The sequence below is a fragment of the Pleurodeles waltl genome, chromosome 11 (genome assembly GCF_031143425.1).
Source record: "Pleurodeles waltl isolate 20211129_DDA chromosome 11, aPleWal1.hap1.20221129, whole genome shotgun sequence".
NCBI lineage: Eukaryota > Metazoa > Chordata > Amphibia > Caudata > Salamandridae > Pleurodeles > Pleurodeles waltl.
This window is the reverse complement of record NC_090450.1, coordinates 570,290,242-570,314,909: the sequence shown is the minus strand read 5'-3', so window position 1 is coordinate 570,314,909 and position 24,668 is coordinate 570,290,242. Positions and strand designations below refer to the sequence as shown.

The 24,668-nt window shown below is 41.1% G+C and overlaps 1 protein-coding gene across 3 annotated transcripts in view; it reads right to left on the bottom strand.

Annotated features, from left to right (window-relative positions):
• Positions 1–24,668, bottom strand: part of NSD3 (nuclear receptor binding SET domain protein 3) — a 1,432,226-nt gene that overhangs the window by 101,696 nt on the left and 1,305,862 nt on the right. For 2 of the 3 annotated variants that reach the window (XM_069214018.1, XM_069214019.1), the window contains one exon: positions 5,448–5,652. The exons of the other annotated variant lie outside the window; for it this stretch is intronic. In XM_069214018.1, the coding sequence (XP_069070119.1) occupies positions 5,448–5,652 (205 nt within the window). The remainder of the gene's footprint in view (positions 1–5,447; positions 5,653–24,668) is intronic. 3 annotated transcript variants of the gene reach the window in all.

The following is a 24,668-nucleotide window of genomic DNA, read 5'->3' as shown; positions in this document are numbered from 1 at the left end:
CTGGTCTTTGATATATAATGGGATATGGAAATAAGCATCCTGCAGATTTAGACGTGTCATATGATCCCCTGGATTCAGTAATTGAAGAATATCCTACAAAGTAACCATCCTCAATGATTGCTTTTGAGAGATTTGTTTAGCTTCATCATATCTAATACCTGTCTCCACTTCCCATTCGTTTTCTTTTGGTGGAAAAAGTTGGAGTAAAACGTGTGTCTCTGTATGCCTGTGGAACTTCTTCCACTGCTCCCTAGCTTAAAAGAGACTACATGTCCTCTTTTAAAAATAGACGATGATGTACTTCGAGGAGACTTTTGGGTAAATTCTAGAGTATGACCCTGATTCATAATGTCCATGCCCATCGAACTGAGAAGATGACTCTCCAAGTGCCACAATAGTTCTAAAGAACGTCTCTTACAATCAAGGGTGCTGTTTGTAAAGAGGTGATCAGAGTGATATTCTTGTCACTGCCTTCTGGAGGACTCATGCTTCTGTCCTGTACCTGCCGTCTTTCGGTATCCCTGCTGGACTTGACTAAGACTCTTAACTGTTGGACTGAAAACTTCCTCAAAAATTGTGCTCACCTCTGCCCCTTGTGCCACCAAATATCTGGCACCTGTGCTGTTGCAGCAATCACAATGATTTTGCAGTCTCTATATCAGTTTTAATAGTTTGATTGGAGCCCATTATCTACATGTTTTCCAAATAGAGCTTCTCTGTTATAAGGTATGTACATTATTTTTTATTGTGCTTCTGGGTGAAAAGAGGTTGCCTTTAACCATCCTTGTCATCTAAAGACTGGCGCTCCAGTCATTTGCCTGAAGCCAGTCACAGATACATTAATTTTTGTCTCAATCATGCCAGAGGATGTTCTCTCTACCTTCTGAAGAATAGACTTTGCTTCCTGCTTTTTTACTTCCAGAAGGTGTTCTATGAACAGAACTAAGTCTGATCACATCTGCCCAGTATGGCTAAAGAGCTGGTCACTCTTATGGAGACAGTGGCCATAGCAGAAAAACATTTCCCTATGTTATCAGGAGGGGATGAGCATTGTGTTGTCAGGTGTTAGCCACGGCGCCTACATTGCCGATCGGGATAACATAGTCCTTTTGGACTACATATCCCATGACGCCTAGAGGGGAAGAGGTCGCTTAAAAAGCAAGCACATACAGGAAGTAATGTGCGTTATTCGTTTCCTAGAAACCAGTCGGATGGACAACGAGGGCTCTTGCTGACGGCGTTTCCGAGGTTGAGTTGTTTGCTTAGGAGGTTTAATTCCTCCTCCGGTTTTCTGTGGAGCCTGGGACCTTCCCGAGTGTCGAGTTATTTTCCCAGGGGAACCTGCCACGAAGGAGAGGTGGTAAGCGGTGAGACGATTTGGTGCCGGAATCCCTCGCCTTTCATTTTACAGTTCGACAAGGACACTGGTAACTTCTGAAGCACGGCGGTCTTTTGTTTGAGTTACCAATAAAGCACGAACGATTATCCTTGGGGCCAGAGAACATTATATGTTTGGCTACGACAGGGGGTTAATGTTTATTTTTGCGGGAATTGAACTGCCGGGACGATTTTTCTTTTCAATACGTAATGAAATAACACCGGGTTATTCCTACAAATTGCGTGACTATGACATGGGGCTTAGTGGATTAACTGAGTCATAGAAAGGACTACGAGATAGGTTCTTATCATCGTTAATTTTATTCCCTTTCTCTTCGTTTGTGTCTCCTCATTATTTCGTGACTATCTTGTATAAAAGTGGGTGTTGAGCAACCCATTAGAGATCATCGGTATTAATTGTTGGCTTGGGGCGTCCATCTATGATTCAGATGGAGCACAGATAGGTGTTGGATTAGTTCTGCCCTCATGAGTTATGGGCAGGTACGGTCGTTGGTACTTTAGCGAGACATTGCGAGAGTAGACAGGCAATGTGATATTAACACTGTGTATTCCTCTCTTTACAGATATCCCGTCCCTGCTGTTCCTTCCCCTTCCTTCCCTCACCCGATTACTCCAATGCATTGTGGTTTATATAGGTGACTTGGTGGTGTCAGGAGGCGGACCCTTATTTGCATCGCACCGAGTCTGAGGAGCATCTACAACGTGACATGTGTAGTTGAACTTTTAGATCCCCTTTGTGCCGCCTGCAGCACTATGGAATCCGACTTAGAAAGTCCTATTGGACAAGTTGGAGAGCTTTCAGGAGCCTTATATATCTTGTCTAGTCTACAAATTACCATTATAACAGTAGATGTGTTCTTCATGACTTTCCTTACTGTTTCTTTGAAATCGTAAAGGAAGCAGTTTTTTTGTTAAACAGTTACTGTCAGGTCAAAATGTTTATCAACCCTGTCTAACAGAGTGTGGAAACTTGCTATATCATCCAGTGGTGAACTAGCTGCTGGAGGGGCTAGAAAGGGGTTGGAAAGGCTGATAAAGGAGCCACATGAACATCCCATTCAATTCCTTTATTTGTAGTCTGGTCATGAGGGATTTCTCCTTCTTCTGGCTCGTCATTATGATCACCATCCTCTTGATCTACTCAGTCATCACAAATGGTAATAAGATCCAACTGTCTTGGTTAGGGAACAACCCTTTGCTGTCTCACAGAGCTATTTTCCTATGTCAGCAGTCTAGGAGATCATGATGGATATCCTGCTGAGGACAGCAACAGTTGCTATTGTTCTTGTGGTGCAGTCTCCCTTTCTGGGAAACGTTCATAGTAATCATTAAGCATTTGGCAAAAGGTTTGAGACTAGAGCAATAGGAACGTGCATCACTGGTTCTTGGAACACTGCTCCTCAAATGCTTCTTCATACAGATCATTTTCATGGAACTCCTACTAAGACCTTTCTCTGGCTTGTATATCTCTAAAGATGAAATCTCCAGTTAAGCAAGATGTTTCAACTTGTTAATTTTCCTAATCTGTCTCTTGCCATTTTACAAGTAGCTGGAACAACCTCCTTGCAGGCCCAAAAGGTCCATCTTAATCATCCTCATCCGTAAAGCCTTTTCCAAAAGACAGACTGGCGGTAAAGGAGACACCTTAATTGGCGAGGTCAAATTTGAGCATCTGAAATAGCCGCTGATGGGTCAGTTGATGGTACTGTCCTTGATGAGGCAAGCAAACCTTAATTATCGATGTCAGAATATCCAACAACGGAGCTGTCAACAGAGCGGTCATCTACAGTGGTGCCGACAGTGTTGGCTATTGTGCAACCTTTGTCAATTTGCTTGACGGAGCTGCTGCCCACATTCTCGTTGTCGACAAGGACGTTATAAGTACCGATCTTGCTGACAAAAAGGCTGTCGTCATTGTGGTGATAGAGGCAGTCAATTATGCTGTAGCAGTCAACAGTGTTGACTTTGTCGATGATTTTGACTCGGACGCATGACATTTGTGAGGGGTATCTGAGGTAAGTTTATTATTGTCAATGGATGCTAGGGCAGATGCAAAAGGAGTAGAGGGTTTGGCATAGTCTTCTTTATTTTGACGGAGCCCTGTGGAGATGAATGCCACGTGTTGGGAGTGCTCTGGACTTTTGTTATCCCTCATGTTTCCTTTTGATATTTTCCTTGGTGGCTCCTCACCAAACTCCTCTACAGATCTTTCTCTCCTGGGTGTTTCTGGGTGGGATTAAAGATCCCACTTCTCCAGAGACTCGAGTTTCTGTGGATTTTCTCTTTTGAAGCCACAAAATGAGCCTTGCTTACCTGTGCTTGGGCTTCTTTTCAGAAAAGGTTCTGCAGTATTTACAATCCTTAGCTTTATGATCAGGATACAGGCAATAAAGGCACTCCTTATGAGGGTCCTCAGAAAATAGCTTCAGCTTACCACCAGACCTGAAGGGCCTACATAGGCCCTTCTTGGATCCCTCTGACATGGTGCATTTCAGACAACATATTGCTATGAAGCAGTAGAGTTCGAATGCAGGACAAATGAAGTCAAAGTAACAGTTTCTCTCAAAGAACTTAACAGAGCTCAGGGAAACTCCCTTACACACGAAGAGTGGTGAGAAATCTGAGGTGTGGTGGCTCTGAGGGAGAGGAATGATGCGATAGCTACTGATTCGGTGAAGTTTGGTTCTATCTATAATAATGATGTGGAATGGTAAACAACATCATTGGTTTGGGTTTTACTGTATGAGGCTTTGCTTTATACTAATAAATGTAATTACTGTGGAACTCGCACCTCTATGACTGAGTCAAGACTGGAGAAACAAGAGTTAACCAGTGGCAAAAACCCGGGTTACTTTATATTAACATCAAATACAGTGGTTCAATCAATTAGTTAATTTATTTGCAAATTAAAGCACATCCAATTTCACTTTAGTATCTCCACCAAAGTTGGTTTAATTGACAACCACTGAATTTTAAAATAACCAAGAAATATACCATCCACACAAATTCAAAGACTTGTAATATTTGTACTGAATAAATCAAAGTCAAATACATTGTTCGAAAAGTGCTAGCAGTGCTAGCAGACAAGCAGCTTGAGAAGCAGAACAAGGATTATGTACAAACAGTCATAACATGAACATGAATGATGGGACCAATATATGTCTCTCTCGGAATAAAGAAAAACAGTCCACCTCAAGTTATGATGACAGTATTTCATCCCTACTGGACAAATCTGTGGAAAATCATCAAGACAGGTAATTGGTGAACATATATGTATAATGGTGTGAAGTGTATGAACAAAGTGGATAAAGGCAATTGACCTGAAATTTGACTTAAGGATACATCTCAGTGGTGCAATCCAAGAATGAATTTAGTATGGGAGTCTCCCTCAGGATACGTTCATTACGAGCATCCCAGGAAGGAGCGGTCAAGGGGACATGATCCCAGCTGTGGTCACTGATGGTTCCAGCAGCACATAGCAAGTCCACATAAATTAGAAGCATCTCAGAAGGGATCTATCAATGGAGGAAGAACGTATCTATCACTATTGATGGAGCAAAAGTATAGCTGCACCCATCACTTGTTGCATCCCATGTTCTTGCTCAAATGATCAAACCTACCTTGGGCACTAGGAATTCCTAGATCCCATTATTCAGATTAATGTATGAGTCTTTAGATTCAGTCTTTCTGTCTTTAGCTTTTCCTGAAGATTTTCTTTGTTCCTGGATTCGCACCAGCATATTTAGAGCACTGCATTGTTTCCTCACTTATTTTTTAGCACTATAATGCATCTGATTGGGATTTATTCAATACTAATAATTTGTGTCCTTGAATCTAACTGTGAATAGTTGGATGTTCTGACATATTAGTTCCTCAATAATTCAAACAACTTGAATTTCGGCAATAAAGTGAAGTTGGGTGCTCCAAAATTTATAAATATGTTTGATGAGTCTGAAGAACTTGTAATGAGGATTTTAAAATACGACAAATCTGTTTCCATTTTCAAACACTTGAAAAATATTTATTTGTGAAAGCTCTTAGTCTCCTACCATATGGAGGTTGGGTCAGGTTAAGGCATAAAAGGTGATATGCTTTTGAACAGTCTTTTTTATCACACATCACCAGCTCTCCTCCATCGCCACACCGAAAGCAATAATCCTCATGCATTTGCTTGAGTTCAGTTTTTATTTTTCGTTTCTTCTGTTTTAGCTTAGCATTCTTTGCCTTCTCTTCAGCTGCTGATGCACACGCCGTCTGATCAGTGAAGGAAAATGTCAGGACTGAATTACTTTATAAGGTAAATATGTTTGTACATATTTTACAAATACAGCAACAAAGAGGAAATACTGAGCTTAATGTCAATAATCAGTGAAGGACATTAGAGTACACCCATTCAAAAAGGCACAAACTATTTCTATAATTTAATTACATGCACTATATATACACACACCAGGGTATTCAATTATTTCTGGATTCCACAATTTTAAGAAGCACACCATCAGAAGCTGAGGCTGGACTTCTCAGAAAATGTTAAGGCCAGGTGCATTAATCATGTTTCCATTGCAAGTACTCTGAACTGGAGGTTGCTACAGCAAAAACAGATCTTCAGATCGACAAATATCATTTTAGGAGTCAGTGGGATGGCGAATGGATACCGATTCAGTGTTTGGAAGAGTGTGTTGTAGGCATCCTTTCAAAATACCAAATAGGTATGAGATGCATCAATGTTTGCGACTGCAATTTGGTCACCAAACATTGAAAAATGACTGACTCCTCAGTTGGGGTGGTAAAATATTCACAAAAATGAAGTGTCTTAGGAGAGAATATGGGGGGAGGGTGGTCGAATGTGTTTTACTCACTGTGACAACAGGTGGTGCCACATAACCACATAGGTGGTGATACATTGGTACTGCATGACGCAAACAACTGAGACATGACAACAGAAAATGCGCAAATTACCACTGCCGGACTCTCTCTCTTCCTATAATTTCCCATCACGCAGTAGGTGATCAGAAGACAGAGAAGTGTTTGAGACATGAATACAGTGCAGAGGTAGCAACTATTTGCACGTGTCTCTGCTATAGCTCCTAGAACACTCAGGGCTCTCATTGCTGCTTCTTCACCAAAAGAGATGTATGTGCTCTCCACGTAATCTTTCTTTGGCTAAGCAGTTCACTTACGATATAGCAGCATAGACAGGAGAAACCAAAGGCTAACAATGGGCCCTTGTCTTCCTGCCTGTCTTGGCTGGCAGGCTGATGGATGTGGGAAAGAACCTATCCAATAGTTCTTAGGGAGCTTTACAAAACCACTGCGGGGCAGGTTTTTAGTATGCCTTCAGAGACCTACCAAGTAGCAAGACATGGTGAAGTGATGAGTGAGAGGGCGTCAATTGTTTGGGTTTTATAGCACTCCTCTATTTTGGTACTCCTTTTTCAGGCTCTTATGGAGCCATTCCTAAAAATCTCTATTTTTCTGCTCTGCACTCAGTAACGGATACCTGCTAGATGGCTTAGGGTGTCAGATTTAAAATACAAACTCAAACAATGAGCACTTCTACCCTAGAAACTTTCTCAAGGGTTACATGAAATGCATTTTATGACATGAAAGCTCTGGTCCAGAATTGTATCCAAGAGTTGCTTGGAGGGTACTGATCCGGGATTATCACTACAAACAAATGAGGCATTAATTGGTTACACACCTGACCAAACTCCAGATGCAGGGTGCTGAAAACTAGAGGGATAAAGAAGGGGAAGAGACAGTGACTTGAAACTGAACATCCAATTACGAGATAGCCCACCTCATCTTACAGAGGTTTAACTGATCAGAGAGAGATCAACAGTCTCCCCACTTCTACACCAAGCCCACCTCAGCTTACAGAGATTTAATTAATCAGAGAGAGATCAACAATTTCCCCACTTCTATAACAACCTCAAAAACGTTCTTCCCAGTACTATCCTCAAACCATCGATCAGTATACAGAATGCAGATTGTGGAGAAGCTAAAGAAAGAGGTTAGAGGAAGGAAGGAATGAAACAAAGAATTTTGGCTCCTGCCAATTCCACACCAAAACCAAGCGACACAAGCAAAAATGTGATGCAGACATCAAGCGTGCACACTTCAGTACCAAAGAAAAAGTTAATTTTTTTCAGTAACAATATTACCAGAGCATATTATATCTTCCTGTAGATTCCTCACCCTATGAACATCCTCTAGGTGCCAGACTGCAACTGGAAACTTTCTTCACCAGCAATAGTGCCATGAGACGTGTGGTAAATGAACTCCACTTGCAGCTTCCTCCTTCCTGGATATGAGATCAACATCATATTTATGGTACCAACTGGCAGGCCAACAACAGTTCCTGTATTTCCTGTTTTTTTTCTTGCCTCACTTACACAGGTCTTGAACTCGCGTCAGTGTCCTACTCACGAAATTCCTAAGCTTAAATTACTAGGTTAAGTATCCTCCTGTGGTTTCAGAGTTTAAACCCTGCGGACGAAGTTGCAAGAGGTCCTCATCGAATCCACAGGACATCTGTATGTGGTGTTGCAGATCTGACCATAATCCTTAGGCCCAGGTTGTTGTTCTTCAATGCACCCAAAGGCCACCAAGAAACAGGAAGGCAAACTATTTTGGCAAGGTTGCCAGAAAGTTGCCTCTATCCTTCCTTAAGTCCAGAGACAGGGAGAATTTCCCCAAAGAATCCTACTACAAGAAACTTATAAAAAAGATCACTCCCCGTCCGAGTAACCATTCAAAATCTCAGCAGCATAGTCACCAACACCATTCCTCTTCCTCGCTGTTAGAGATAATTCTGGATCTGAAGATGTATCAGGACATGCTGAATGAAAAGAGGAATCTACGGGATGACATTTTTATGAGAAAACTTCAGCCAACAGAGATTGGTACATTTATATCCAACTAGTCTGCAATGGAATGCCAAGAAAAAAAGACACAGGATTCTAGCATGGAAATGCGAGCTTTCCAGATTATTTCTTAAAAATGGATTACACAGATTGGTAAATGAGAATAAGGTGAGCAAGAAGGGCTACAGGAAGGTCCACAGGAAACCCTGGCCTGACAAATATATTCTGACCTTTACCTATATCAATGCAACAAGCTGCAAAGCCGCCCAAACAGAGCACACAGCCATATGCGTATTGTACAATTAATAAATATAACAATGAACAAAGGTGCTTCCAACATTTGCTAAGTACTGGTGGGGCCTTGTCCTTTAGCGTCAGGGCCGAAAAAGGCTCAACAACCAAGAATCATGATGAAATCAAAGCCATGAATGCAAAAGAGACAAGCAAACCTGGTCGCAGAGAGCAGTTCAAGAACGTTGCGATCACTAACATACCCCCAAAAAATGACAAGGGAAAATTATGTTAATCTTTTGAGGAAAATTCTGCTTTGGCTAAATATTATCATGGGCTACATGTACACTTTGGCAATCAACGTGAGGTATGTAAGTAGTGGTGACATAATCTTTGTGTTTTTATGCTTAAGTACCGCCACTGCATTTCCTATATCCATATAGTCATGCATCCCATTGCACATTTTTCCATTAATTAATGGGCGTTGCATTTAGTATTGATTCCACATGTACAATATATAATGTTTGCATTAAAATAGTTTGATAGTGAACCAGTTATCCACACACACACATATATACATATGTATAGTATATGCAATTTATTTGTGTCATAATTTAGTGAAGCTGTAACATAATTAATATGCTAATTCTTGCTTTTTACAGAATCATCAGGATGTCGGCCCTTTTGAAAATAATCAGAAAAGTGTATTTATTTAGGCCTGGTATAGTCATGTTTTAGGCAGAGAGGAATCTTCACCCTGTTGGGAAATTGGTTTGTGCAGAGCTGAGCTGCAAACATCTCAGGCGAAGGTCATAGGTTCTACATGGCCAGCTCAGTCTTTCCAACTTGAGAGAGGCCTTCTCAAAGTACCAAACAAAAGGCTTGTTCAGCTAAGATAAGGGAGCTAAAGGTCACATAAAGAAACTGAAATAGGAATTTTTAGTGTTAAAACAGCTTATCTAAGATTTAGAAAGGAGAGGGTTAGAGGGGGGTTGAATTCACTTATAAAAAAAAATGACCCTTTTAAAATGATTACAACACACACAAACATTAATATGAGAGATGTTGAAATTAATATAAGCCAAGCTGAAATGAATATTACACATTTAAATGAATGTGTAATTCACTGAAATTAAAACGGCAACTGTTATAATGATTGTGAGCTACGCTACATTTAATGTGACATGCTTCAAGATGAACATGAAATGCATTGAGAGGAAAACAACAAATCTGAAAATAGTACGGCAATAAATGTAATAAATGAGTTGAATGGAAGTTCTATGAAAAATGTATGAAACTGATAACTGCAAAAATGTATATATTCTGTTCTTAAACGAATATGGCATGCATGGAAATAAATATGACAGACACTGAAATAAATATGACATAAGTTAAATTGATTATGATATGTATTGAAATGAATATGACATCTTCAAATGAATAGACATGCACTAAAATGAATATGGCTTATGCTGACATCTATGAGATGTGGTGGAAAGAATATGGCATGAATTGAAAGTAATATAACCTTAATAAAATGAATTTAACAAGACTCTAAAATGAATATGAATGCACACTGAAATCAATGTAACTTTTTTTAAACAAATACAGCACGTTTTAAAGTTAATATTAAATACACTAAAATAAATATAACACTTGTTGAAATTATTATGGTATTTGTTAAAATTAATATGCCCCACGTCAAAATGAACACAATGCACATTACAATGATTAAGATAACCCTTTAAGATAATATCCCACCCTGTGATATGTGTGTGACATCCAATTGAATGAATAATCTACAAGTTGCAATAAATATCACCAAAGTTTTAATGAACATGGCACACGCTGATTTGATGGCATGCTTTGAGATGAATGGGACGTGTTGAAACTTTTATTACATGTGTTGCAATAACCTGGTATTCTTTGACTTTAATATGACATGCACTGAAAGGAGAATACATCCTTTAAAAATGTAACTCAAGGACATACAGCATGGGAGGTTGTGGTACAAGGACAAGCCAAATGAGATGTTTGGGGCACAAAAACAGAGACAGATTGGACTTCTCAAGCAGTGTGAAACAGTATTACCACACAGTTTTGCATGCGTTACCACTCAGTCAAATTACAAGTAATCCTGGGTCAACTTTAAAAGTAACTTTCCGAGTTGCAGAAGAAGTTTCCCAATATGTGGAAAATACCAATGAAAAGTTTCTCCTGCTTAGACATAAATGTACTCAGAAATAGGTTTTGAAAGCCAAAAGTACAGAAATCGCACCAAACACAGCTACGCTAACGCAAAAACTAAATATCCCCATAGAACACAGCTACCAGAAGAGAAAATCAAAAACCCAGATGCCACACAAAATGTCCTAGATGTGAAATGTTGTCCTGTTGTGAAATATGATAACAGATAGTCTTACATTTTAAAACCACCCCACCCAACAAACTAAGTGAAACTAATAACTACACTAACCATGCCACTGGCATCCCTAGTCTACATCCCATGATAACTTCAACCATCAGCTATCAAGACAGCACCATCCCACCTCCACCTACACCCCATAAAATTCAGAGAAAGAAATGTAAATGCTCATTTCTTAATGCCACACTAACCACAGCAACCTCACAACCCATGTGGAGACTGAGAATCACTTTTTGGACTTTTTGTCCAGGGTCTGACTAGCCACACAAAACTCGGCTGTTCCTGTAAATCCAGGCAGGTGACACAACTGATCGGAGGTATGTGAAGGTGAGAAGGTGGAGGGTGGAGGCAGTGCTGCTGCTCTGGTTTAGGCCTGGGACCTGTGGGCTCTAGGTAACTTATGCACCTAAAGCATCTCCAACACTAGTGTGTGCCTCAAGGGCAGACACCACTGTAAGCTCTTCTTGGGCAATTTGCGTTATCAGTTCCCAAATGATCCTCGGTCCCTGGGCCAATTACTGGCTGAAATTCCAATAACAAATGATACCATATAGTTCATGCCTCTTTAGCCATGCCTGCCTCTGTCAAGAGGATCATCTGCTAGTCTGGAATACTAATATCCAGCCTCTGTTGCCTTCTGTGTCTGAGGGCTGATCTGGCCGCTGGTCTTCCTGCATCTAAGTAGGACTGGATCTCTTCCAAAATATGGTAGGGTTAATACATATATATATATATATATATATATATATATTTATTTATGGACCATAAAAAAATATAAAAAGCCAGATCAGTATCAATATACTGATGGTTGTTCTTCCTATTCTTTGCAAGACTCCGGGGAGGGTAGAAGGACAAAAAAAGACCATAAAAACCGAGTATTGCAGTAACAACTAATAAATCAGGCAAAAAAGGGAAAACGCCAGCATGCAATGTTGCGGTTAGCATTAATAAAGAAGATAAAGGCCCAGGCTCAAAAGCTCGTTTTAAGAAAAAGAATGCTTAAGAAATGAGAATTGAGCATCAGTTCAGTGGAACTACCTCTATTTCACCAGTTAAAGAAGATCTGTTGGTGACGCCAATCAAAGAATATGAACAAGTTGAAACACTGATAGATATGTTGCATTTTTACATATGGTTTATTATGTAGAAATACAAATTGAAGAGGACATATTGAGCGAAATAAAATCAGTATTTGTATTTTGATCACATTTATTGGAGGCCTAGAGGACAGAATAGTGACTTTTAGCCAGACATGGATATACAATGTAAAATCTAAGATTAACTATCCTAATGTGACCTTATGTAGATATGAAGTGTCCATTGAGGGTAAATGGCTGGTAATTAACTTCCTACAGAAGTGTGCTACTTTATAACCTCCAAGCACACTCTGAAAATTGCAAGCCCTGATGGGTTTTTTGAACTTTGGAAGAGTTTACATGCCACGTTGTGATGGGAAGGTCAAGCCATTACATGAGCTAATTACTTGAACATTTTCTGAGAAAAACTGGATGAGCATGTACATTGCTATCTTGTGTGTACTGCAAGTAGACATGTTATAGGTGAAATACTGATGAACAACCAAATAAATCTAGTAATTAGGGTTGAACACATAGGTGGTCTATAAAGAGAGACAGATGTCTGCATATCTTTAAGGTTACATTTAAATTTGACTACAGGGAACATTTCACTCCTGGGAAAATTCTCACAGCATTTCAGATGGCCATCTTAAAGGAGGGTCCTCTGACACAGGGAAAGCAAATTGTTGGTAGTCTCCACTACACCTACACTTGAGGGAGCTACGAAAGCAAGTAGACCCAATGTGTGTGCTACACCTTCCCTGGGCGTAATAAACATTAACAGAAATGTGCGTGACATAGTTTAAGTACGATCCCACACTTAGGACTCAGGAATTTCTACAGTTTAAACAATCCATCAAATTCCAAACATCTTACCTATACACGAGTACAAGAGAGTGTGCTACAAGGAAAGGTCTGTGCAGATTATAATTGGCACTAAGCAAAAAATATTTCACAGCTTCCACTGAAGTGCAGGGAATTCTCAAAGATACCGACTGAAAGGTGCTGTGTACACACACCAAAGCTTTAAGTGAATCCCCTGCACAGACAGCAAAGAATACGAATTCTTACTTGCTCTTCAGGTGGCTGGTCCATCAGTTCCCACACTAATTGGGTCTGATTCAGAATCCTGTGTACAGGGCTATTGTGTGGACTTACCACATTGGTGCTCAAAGGAATTCAAAGACTTAAAAGGTAAATTGGTAAAAGCAAAGCAGCTTTAGGGAAAGGTAACTCTTCTATATGACAAATTTAATTTGGTCCATGTACAACACACCAAGGCCCATAAAGGTGAAGGAGTTTAAGCTAAAGGGAACTGTGTCACTGACGGTGAGGCAAACCTTAAAGGTAGCTCCTGTGCAATCTCATAAAAAGACCAATGCCAATATAATGGTAGAATACAAGCAATACTGAAGAGAGAAAAAAAGGCTCCTTTCAGCTTCTCTTCCAAATACTCTTAAAGCCTCACCAAAGACAAATTTCCTATGGATTTTAAACCTGGAATGGCAGGCAAGCACATGCCTAATGAGTGAGCTAGATTACATCTGATTTGGGTAGCTCATGAAGAGCTAGCTTCAGCTCATGCTGCCATCAGTGCTACTGGGTCAATGCTACAGCAAACATCCTGGTGGCACTATTCACCAAACAATGCTAATGGTATTGTTTTCCTCAATCGTGTTAGCCCATTGTAAATAGTCAATCAATATAAGTACATATTATTGGTTGTGATCGATTCCTGCTGTGGATTCCTTCGGGTGTGGCCACAAATGATGGGTACTGCTCAAGCATCAAAAAGACTTGCAATGCCTTGTATCAATAGAAGCATTTAATACTTTTCTTTCAGATAATTTTCATGTATTAGCCGCTGTTTAAGGATGCTAAGTCTGCTTTAGGAGTACAAAAGCTATGTTCGCACCTATTCCACCTGGAATTGAACGGTGTGGTCGAGTGAGGCAATGGTATGATAATGCAAGCATTGACTGCTAGGGTAGTGGACTAATGATTGTCATGATAACACACATGCATAGGGTTCAACCAGTGATAACAATTTGTGTGGTGTATTAGGTAGCTGAACACCACACCATATGCTTTTAGTATTCCATTGTATATACCTAATCGCATTATTATGACACAAGAAGAGAGTGTCGGGAGTTATCTAACCCCACACAAACTCCCAGTTAAACTGGAGACTGTAAACACACAAAGTGTGTGGGGTGATAAGAGAGAAAACAGGACACTTAGGGCCTTTTAAGAAAACGCTGGTTGAGCGTGTAGTCAACAAGAAAAGTAGGAGTTTGAAGGGTGGCTAAACCTTTGAGCGAGTTCCCTTTACGGACTAGGTGGTCTCACAAACATTATAGTGTCATGCTTCATCATATGACCGCCTAACCCCACCCAGGTAAGATGATACTACCTGGGTGGACTCAACCTCATTGTTAAAAGGACTGCAGAGGGAGTTCTGAAATTTAATCTAGCTGGATAATACTAGGGATCCAGATAAAGGTTGTGAATAATAAAATTACCTTACAAATCACCGGTTTCATTTAAGGACTTTTTAATGTAGGTGTTTGTAGGTAAGAATAAAAACAGGGGTGAAGACTCCATTAAGGATAATCACTCAAGGGGTCTAAAAATTGGGGACCAACATGTTTCTGCCCACACTAAGTGCCAAAAGGTCTGGGGCATTCATCAGGGTCGGGGATCCCTACGAATGGAGAGCAAAGATATATTCTCAACAGAAGGATAAGTGCTCAAAAAAATTATATATGTGGGGCCTACCTGAATAATTCTGGGGGAGGCCTAAGGAGAAAGAGAAGGTTACTGATAAATGGTTGGTAGATAACTGTGCCACTTCAATCAAAACCACAGCACACTAAAGGTGTCAGAAACATGCCGTGGGCAACACACACATACACATGCAAGAGAAACAAAGGGTTCTTGGGGCAGGGGAAGTGCTCAATGCTACATGCTCAACCAGCGTTTTCTGAAAAGGCCCTAAGTGTCCTGGTTTCTCTCTGATCATCCAGCACACTTTGTGTGTTTACTATACCTAATCACAATCTCCCTGGAAGAAAATCAACAACATATTTAACTGACACTGGTATGGGAACAGATTTTTACAGCTCATTAAAGAACTTGGAGAGACTTTCTCTATTCCAAAAGATCCTGCCACTGAAGATAAAGGTGCTAACAGGTGGCTGATCAAAGTGGAAAAGCTGGTTCAGGCAAGTCATTCGACCATCGTACAGACCAACTGTTCCAGTTCTTGGAGTAGAAGGCAGACACACTATAATCCTGCCACTGCATCCTTATTGTGCTAAAAATCACTTCACCCAAGCTTTTGGCTGATGAGTAATGGATATTGGTCTATTACAAAGCAGTTCCGACAACTAACCCTTTTTAAAAATCGGACTAAACAGAAAGGTCACCCATGAGGGCAGGAAGTTAGTAGGGTTCAGAATATTGACAGACTGTTGTTACATTTCACTAGAACAAAAGGAATCCCATCTGCTTCCGGTGCTATGCCTTAAGGTCACTGCTTCAGAGCCTCAACAACCTCTTCAAATTATATTCTAAAATGAGTACTCCATAAATTGGGATTGTAACTCATGGGATTACATATGGAAAGATCCATCATATGATAATTGTTTGATAATGGGAAATTCATTGTTCAACAATGATGGGTGAACTATCTATGGAAAAAGCACTACCCCCACATTGGATCTTGTGAACCATGTGCCAAAATGCCATGGGCATTTTTTGTATTGGCCTGTATGAGGGTGTGGATATTATTTGACCAAGTTCCTTAATCCTGGCTCTAGTAGGTTGTTTATAAACAAGCATTGTGTACATCACATCTGCATTATTCCTGGGGTTTTTAGTAAGGGTGTTCCTCAGTTTCTTATTTGCTGGAAAACATATGGCATTAAACCATCCTGGGGATTGTTTTGCACGTTGTCAAAACTGGTTCCTGAAGCAAACATTTCAATGTAGCACACAGTGCAGAAAATGTCTTCACAATCAGTCTTGGAGAGTGGCTTTATACTATGTCCCGAACAGTGTGGAAACCAAGCGTAAGAGAGGGAGAAAGACACAACGAAAAGGTCATAGTCCCCAATCTCTAAATTGCAAATTTCTCACTTGGACACACAATTTAAACAATGGTTAAGTCAATAAAACGAAACCAACAGTCAATCAACACCCTCTCTCAAAGCACCTGTACACTGTTTGGCGTCTCGTATTTATGCACATTAATGAGATTGCGCTAAAAAATAAAACTACTTACCCTCTTAAATTTGAGAGCTCATTGTTACAGAGTACAGATATTCATACCACCAGTAAAAACACGTTAAAATCCCCACAAATAATCACACTTTGCCCATCTGGAAACACACAACTTAGGCATGTTATCCATGATGTAAAACAGTTTTAAACAATTATTTTTCCTTGCATAGGAAATTTAATTACAATTGAATGGCGTCACTATTAACAGCTACAGAAGTAACTTTTAACTTTAATGATAGTCTAGGGCAAATAGATAAGCCTCCCTTTGCTTTACCATATCCGGAGGGCTGTACTGAAATAGAATAACCATCATAAAAAATATCAGACACCTTCCACATCTCCTGTAGCAGGACAATGTCATACTTTTTAATAAGCAATACCCATTCATCAGAATTCATTTTTGAGAAAAGGCCAGCAATATTCCAGTTGATCATATTCACAGTGTCTTGAACGTAAGAAATAGGGACCTCAGACAAGGTTGTTGGTTTATTCACAGTTGAGCTAACAACAGAATGGAGGCTGTTGCATACAAAGTTCATACCCTGTCACTCCACATCAGGACTAGCCAGTACAGAAGTAACAAAAAGCGAATCCGCAGTAATACTGCTCCCCCAGTTACAGAATTATCAGCAATCACACAATTTCCAGATGTGGATGGATAGAGATCCAAGGGGCCAATATCCTATTAAGCCAAATATTTGATATCTTTGCAAAAAGAGCACAGGTACGCACTCTGATTTAAAAAAAAATTGATCACAATTTTATCTCCGTAGTAAGTCTTGAAAGCGGGAAAAATTCCCGACACCCTTCTCACCATATGAATTTGAACATGAACAAGATTAAAGCCAAGGTTTCCGAAAAGCTAATGAATTATTTTGTTCTTTTGCTACGAAGCATCTCCAGACACCCCTTCTTCAAGAGGAGGAACATTGATCCAAATTGAACCAAATTTAAACATAAGGAGAAGCCAGATGGGGCAAGTTGATAGAAGGCAGGGGCCATGAGGACTTGCTTACTGTGCAGTGGTTCCTGACCCCCAATGTTTCCGTATTATACTGAGCAGTAATATACGGTAGAATACAAGGTGGAGCTTGTACACTATCGACCCGAAGTGACATCACCTCTACCATGGTACTGCCAAAAACCTCAGGTTGACGTGCCATAATAGGGGGAGCAGTGTTAGAAACAAGATTATTGGATTAGATTCAATAGGCCTATATTCAAGCAGCTTATTCAATTTCAAATCAATCAAGTCCAATTTAGCCAGGATTGGGCTCAGATGCTTCTTCAAAAAGATCGCAAATTAATGACACAAATGTTCGATAGCAGTAGTAAGCAAGTCGGGAGAAAGAAAGTGCAACTCAACATCCTGAGAGTCAGACACCTTTATCAGTATTTATGATCATTCTCGCAACCGTCTTCTTACACTTACCAGTGGTCTCAATAGGTAGTGCAGGGGGTAATGGTGACACACTGCAGACAGTGACATCTGCAACACCCAGTCTCATTGGCAAAACATCACTCCGTTGCTCGCTTAGGTCAGTTCAATCGCTAGAGAGCCTTCTCTTGGCAAGTTCAATCTTCTTACCGATAACGCCAACTGTCCTTGCAAAGAAAGTATCAATTGTAGTCCTGGAGGTGGCAGTACCAGTATTACATACAGCCTTATACCCCCCATACTCAGTAGACTGCAGACACTGCTATTATTGGCCGGTAAATGTTGGGGGGGGGGATAGCCCACCAAGGCCCAGCTTCGCATGGCTGCAGACGAGCCTGCTCTTGGACCGGTCTTTGCGCAGGTGTGTCTTGTGCACCTCCTACACCGTGGGCAATAGCAAGACACTACATTGCATTGGGGCTGCAGTACTCCTCCCTCCTGCTGCACAGATTTATGTGCTTGGAAATCCTAGGCTCGGTGACCCACGCATTTTACATCATCATCAGGAGATCTGCCCTTTTCAAAATAATCAGAAAAGTGTATTACGCCTTGTTATAGATATGTATTAGGCAATGAAGAATCTTCAGCTTTATGGAAGATTGGTTTGTGCAGAAATGAGTTACAAATTTCTCTGGCCTAGCACATTGACTCCACAGAGCCAGCTCAAACGTATCAGCTCAAGATACACCACAACTACGACAGAGATCAATGTTCTTAAAGTTCAAAACAGGCTTGTGGTTCAGCTAGGGTACGCAGACTGGAGGTCACCTAAAGAAACTCAGACGGGGACTTTTGGAGGTAAAACCGCATACTTAGGGACTATAAGGGGGGTGGTGATTGGTTAACAAAGACTAGTTCCATCATTCAATGCAACAAATTAATAAAATGCCATCACAATGAGGCAATACTTTTTAATAGTTAGCTTAATAATTGCTTCTGTTGCCACTTTAGCTTTAGAACCCGCGGTAGCGGGCTCTAACTGCTATTAAAGGCCTGCTCCCGCTTTAACAAGGGAGAGGGTCTTTAATAGCCGGTAGAGCCTGCTACGGCGGGTTCTAAGGCTATTAGAATATTCTGCCATTAGACGGCAAAATGTTCTCCTAAATAAAACAAAGTCCTCACAGAGTCAGAGGGGATTAGAATCCCCTCAGGCTCCGTGAGCCTTTGTTCACAGCTGCTGCTGTGAACAAAGAAGATTGGAATGTTGGCCCTGCGGGCTTTTACCGGCAAGTAAAAGCCCAGAGCACTCCATTGTTTTCAATGGAGCTGCCAACATTCCAATGTTCTATTGTAGCCTTAGAACCCGCCGTAGCGGGCTCTACCGGCTATTAAAGGCCCGCTCCCGCGTTAAATGCCCCGAGCCGAAGGCGAGGGCATTTAACAAGGGAAAGTGCCTTTAATAGCCGGTAGAGCCCGCTACGGCGGGTTCTAAGGCTATTAGAACATTCTGCCACTTAGGGCAGAATGTTCTATTAGATAAAACAAATTGCTCACGGAGCCCGAGGGGATTAAAATCCCCTCGGGCTCCGTGAGGCTTTGTTCACAGCTGTTGCTGTGAACAAAGCGAACATTGGAATGTTGGCGCTGCAGGCTTTTACCGGCCAGTAAAAGCCTGCAGCACTCCATTGTTTTCAATGGAGCTGCCAACCTTCCAATGTTCTAATACTGTTTTCATGTTTACAGTGACATCTCTACAATTATCTACACTAGATTAGGACATTTATTTTAATAAAGTCCTTAAATTACATAACGTGGATTTCTTGTGTGTGTCCATCCATGGTGAAATGAATTTCAGAGCTGACTAATAAACAAATAGTCCTGTAGTCTCACAGGACTGATTGTTGCTCAGAAGATACCATCCTCATATGATGCACAGGTGGCTCAAGGACTTCAGCGCACCAGATTTTGTGCCGTGAGCTGGTACGTTGGCTCTGAGTGTATGCTTTGGCCAGAGGGTCTAAAACGGGTGAGTTTGCAAAGGTGCAAAAAACATATCAGTGTAAACTGAAGGAGGTTTGGCACTCCATGTAGAATGTATATTGATGGAGTGCAGAAGAAACAAAATACCAGATTTTCAGAGGAGTTAGAAACTTTTAAACTCATCATCAAATATGAACTCACCCTGTTGAGTCAGTAAGGTATGGCTAATCTATTATCGTCTGATCCTTCAAGGTCATCACTTCATAATTCATGGTGCCAGACTGGACTCTAGACTGCGTCTCATAACTTGAGGAGTGCCATATTTCAAATTGTAACTGGTGCTGATCCCGCAAAGATTATGCCCTTCCGTATATTACTTATTTTTATTTTAAAAATGCTTTATACTATGAGGACACCCCATACTAATTCTGTGACAACTGCTTTTCTTCTTCTTAGCATTTATACACAAATGCTGTTGGCTAACTGCTCAATAACACATGCACAACATGTGCTCTGCAGGGGGATCAAAGATTCCAATTGTAATTAACCTCATAGCGGCAGGTTACTTTGAACAGATGATATTTCCTTTGCAGCACTAAAAGATGACCAAGCGATACCTTTCACATATTGTCCAAACATCAGGTTGTGCCACTTATGTTTCAGATGCCAAGTTAGCTTTGCATACCGATAACCAATACATAAATAGGACCGGCATACTCAATTAGTTCAAACAATTGTTGAGCTCAGGAGTGCGGCAGAAGATCTGAGGAAAGGTCAACAGGAGATGAGATTTATTTTCCCTTTGCAGCTAACTATGTCAGTTTTTTACTGCTAAAGTTTGGTATGTTTTTATTTTACACTGGATTACTGTAGGTGAGCCAACACTTTCCCACTTCTGTGCCATGCAGTGTTCAACTGCTTTGAGCATGTGTGTGATAAAGGTAAGGTTCTCCATGGTGACGCATTCAAATTTTTCATCTTTCCCACCCAGCACTGCAACCCCCACATTCTCTGGATGAGAAAATCCAAGGCCCTCTAAACGTGTTTTATATTTTAATCTCTAAACGAATTGTGGTTGTCAGTAAGGCCACACAGGCATTCTATCATATCCCTCCACCCAACGTTTCTAAAACTAGTCATCTGTATTTAGGTAAATTTGTTTAATGTGATAAGGGGTTAGGTACTATCTATGCATCTATTTGCAGTCGGTTTCACTATATGTGATTGACTTGTTATGGGGAGATTGTACCAGAGGAGCATAACACTTTTCCTCTCCAATTTCTTTTTTTCAATATCCCTCCCAAGCTCCTTGGAATAACTTATTCCATTAATATGTGCATATGCTCTTGAGATCTATCACTTCGTCTTTCCTGGCTTTTGTACAAATTTGTCAAAGTGTGTCAAATGGCTGTTGGTGACCTACCGATTGGATGGTGGCCAATCTGTAGCTAGTGTATGTGTTCCTTCTCCAGTACCTTAGAAATGTGCATTGATTATTCGAAAGACAGGACCATTACAATGCGGAACATCTCTCAAAGATATCTATGGTAAGAGATTTTCCATTTTCTAAAATGTTACCCCTTCCTTGCGCCTCGTTAGTAAGGGCAATATGGCCTCACTTCTCTCCTAGTAAAAAGGATAGAGTGAAGTTTCAGTGATCTTGGCCCCGCTGAGGTTTACGCTAGTCCCATAGTGGCTAGGTCCCCCAGTGCCCTTCTAGCAACTACCCAGATAATGTGGATCCATGTTTTATCAGCTTTTTAACTGAACATTCTCTCAGAATTCTTAAAGGAGCGGCTTGATAGTATTTGAGTAGATCTGGAGAGATTCTCTGTAAGATTGGTAGTTTCATTTATATTCTAGTTTGTGCAGGTCCAAATGAAATGTGTCACATTTCTTTACATCTTGCCCTGAGACAATGTATAGGTAGTGTGGCAGGATATTCTTTTTAATTGTATTCATCCTAATCAACATGCATGGAGAGGTCACCATTTCCCTCAATCCTGCTAAAATGCGCCCCTTCAGGTGAGGCCTTTTGCTCTCCACAGGCCTAAGTTTTGGTCCCAACGATGCCTGGGTATTTGATCTGTATATCTGACCATAGTACCATTATTGTAGACTGAAAGTACTGAGTCTTAAACCTGTCTGAGATGTTTAACATTTCTGAGGAAACTAGATTCCTTCAAATATTTTCAGCTCTCTTTCAATACGCAAAAGTTGCTTTCCTTGGGTAACAAGCTTACTGGTGCATGCTCACCTGCACATTCCTCACTTTTGAATATTCTCCAGGTGCCAGGCTGGATGCAGAAAAATGTAAATAGCTCTCCTGCATCGACGGGTGGTGCCAGGGCTCAAACTCAATTTTGAGACTTCCTCACAAATGAAGTCAAAGGCCGAGCATGCCACTATCTGGCACGTTGGAATCAGTTTCTATCCTTTCTTTGATCCTATTAAAGGCAGTGATGAGATAAATGAAACTGGCAGCAACACAGTGTAGATAATAAACTCTGAAACTTATTACCAAATATGCAAGACTACTCCTCAGAACAGGGAAGTGATCAGATTGATGTGGACTCTGCAGGTAAATTATCTATCAGAATAGCTGTTACAGGTGTTAAGTAACTTATTCTTCTGATACATGTATGTATCTGATTAATTCTCGCCTCTTAAATCGTCACCTATTCCACCATTAAATCCTGCAAAACAGACTTAGTAAAATGGGCTTGAATTTGGACTTCAGAGTTGAGTCATCAGTGGGCTCCTTGGAAGTGCACAGTAGATCTTGATATAGAGGACAATCAAGCAGGAAACTCTGCTGCTGCATCACCGTTGCCTCTTGAAACAAACATAGCCAATGAAAAGCTGGTCACCAAGGCAATGCTCTTGTCCTGTCAGAAACAAGCAGCTCTCTGAGGATTCAGATACTACATTCACTAGTCCTACTTGGTAGTATATGGAGGTAGACAGAATGATGGCAATACACCATCCAACGTGAAATGAAGAAACCACCTTAGGCAGGAAGGAAATCCTCATTTGCAGTGCCAGCTTCCCTGGGAAGAGTGAAGAAAAAGGAGCTTGCTGAAAACAAAGCTACAGTAATGGAAAGCAGAAAAAGTGAGAAAGTTTGAAGACTCTTAGGAAACAAGTATGCATGAGGTAGAATGGTGAACCCATTAGAAAGGTAAGTACATAAATCAGGACCTGATAAACCGTAACAAAGGGCGAAGGAGGGAACATGCAAGACAACCCCTACAACAAATGCATACCAAAGGGTGACTGGAACATGGAAAGTTGATCAGGTAAACAAAACAAAGCCGACAGGGCAGACAAACCTTTTACAGTGCCCAAAGTAGAGTATTGCTAAGCTAGGCTAAAGGTAGCTCAAAGCACAACATATCAGACAAAAGTAACTTAACGGGCTTTACACCTTTTCCTATGCAGGAAGAAACAAAATATGACCATCAATTAAAATACACAGATATGGCACCACCTCTGAAGGCAAATCGAAGGCACTGATATTGCCACACACAATCACTTGGCATGAAGGTGGAGGCTAAGATGAAGAACCTGACCTTCCCAAGGAGAGACGATGCTCGTCTTGAGCAGAAGTGGAGGGCTTTGAGAAAGGCATAACAGATTCCAATGACACACTCTTCTCGGCCATCACAGTCCAATCCAGATCATTCGTGAGCTTCTCCTTCTCTTCACTGATGACAGCCATTGTGCTGCAGTGCTCTGTTCATGCCAGGCCACTGGTTTTAGTTTCTGACTCGTTGACACACTCCACATGTCCTTTGTGGTTTGTTTTTTAAGCCACTGGCATTCCACTGTGTGGCATCTCCAGTCAGAGAAAATCCTCCTCAGTACTCAGCGGCTGTGTAGCCCCAAATTTGCTTCAGCCTTTTATTGGCCATACGCATTGCATGGCCTCCTTGCCTCCCTGCCTCCTGTGGGCATTCTGTCACCTCCACATCTTTGGTAGTTTGTCTGTAAACTTGTGAGCAGGCGCAAGGAAGTGTGAGTTGGGGGTTGTCTAGCCACCATTTTTGTAGTAGCAAAGAGCCTTGGGCTCAGTGGGGAATGGAGTCTTGATTCTGTGCTACCAACCAAGTGGGTGGGGGCGGCAGCTTGGAAATAGCAGTTGAAGGAGGAGGTGAGTAGATGGAGCAAGTCTATTTTTACATATAAAATTGCACAATTTTGGAACGAGTCCCTTGCTTACCCCGTCAAATGTTTCTAAATTCATAAGAGGGACTTGAGATCGAGAGCATGAAGAAAGCTAATCCATAATATTCAGAAGTGCATTATTCTCCACTAAAGAACAAGTTACTTATCTTCTGTAATGCCATATCTGGTATAGACTATCTAGCAGCAGATTCTTGATGTTAGAATTATCCCCAGGCGTCAGACTGGATCCGTACATTTTTTGTGAGCAGTACACATGGGGGTTGGTAGTTGGCATCGTCAGCATCAACCGTACTGGACGTAAGTGGTGCCCATATAGGAGCCACCCCAGCATGCTGCCCTCAGTTTCTTTTTTGCTAGTTTCCACACCACGAGCATAGACCCAGGAAAGAACACTGATCACTGGTGTGGAAAACTAGGGCCCTGAAAAAGAAAAAGCCTTGACCCTAGCAATCTGCAGAGCGGGAAAGAAAGGCAGGGTCCGTGAGGAATTTGCAGCTGGAGAGATTTTACCACATAAGGTATTACCAAAGGTACGTAACTTGTTTATCTGATAGAGATTTCTAGACCCTGATTCCTCACTTTAGGATAGCTACCTAAGCAATAGTGTAGGAAAGTAGCCTCTTTTTGGTATGGTTACCCCACATTTTGCCTGCTGTCAGTATGCTTTGACTGTTTTCACTGGGATCCTGCTAACCCAGACCCCAGTGATTGTGATCTCTCCCTCTAAATGTTGCTGCTTAGGACTTTGCACACCCCACAATTGGCATACTGGTGACCCCACATATGCCCCTCGTATATGGTACTTGGGTACCCAGAGAATTGGGGCACCATGGGTCCCCATG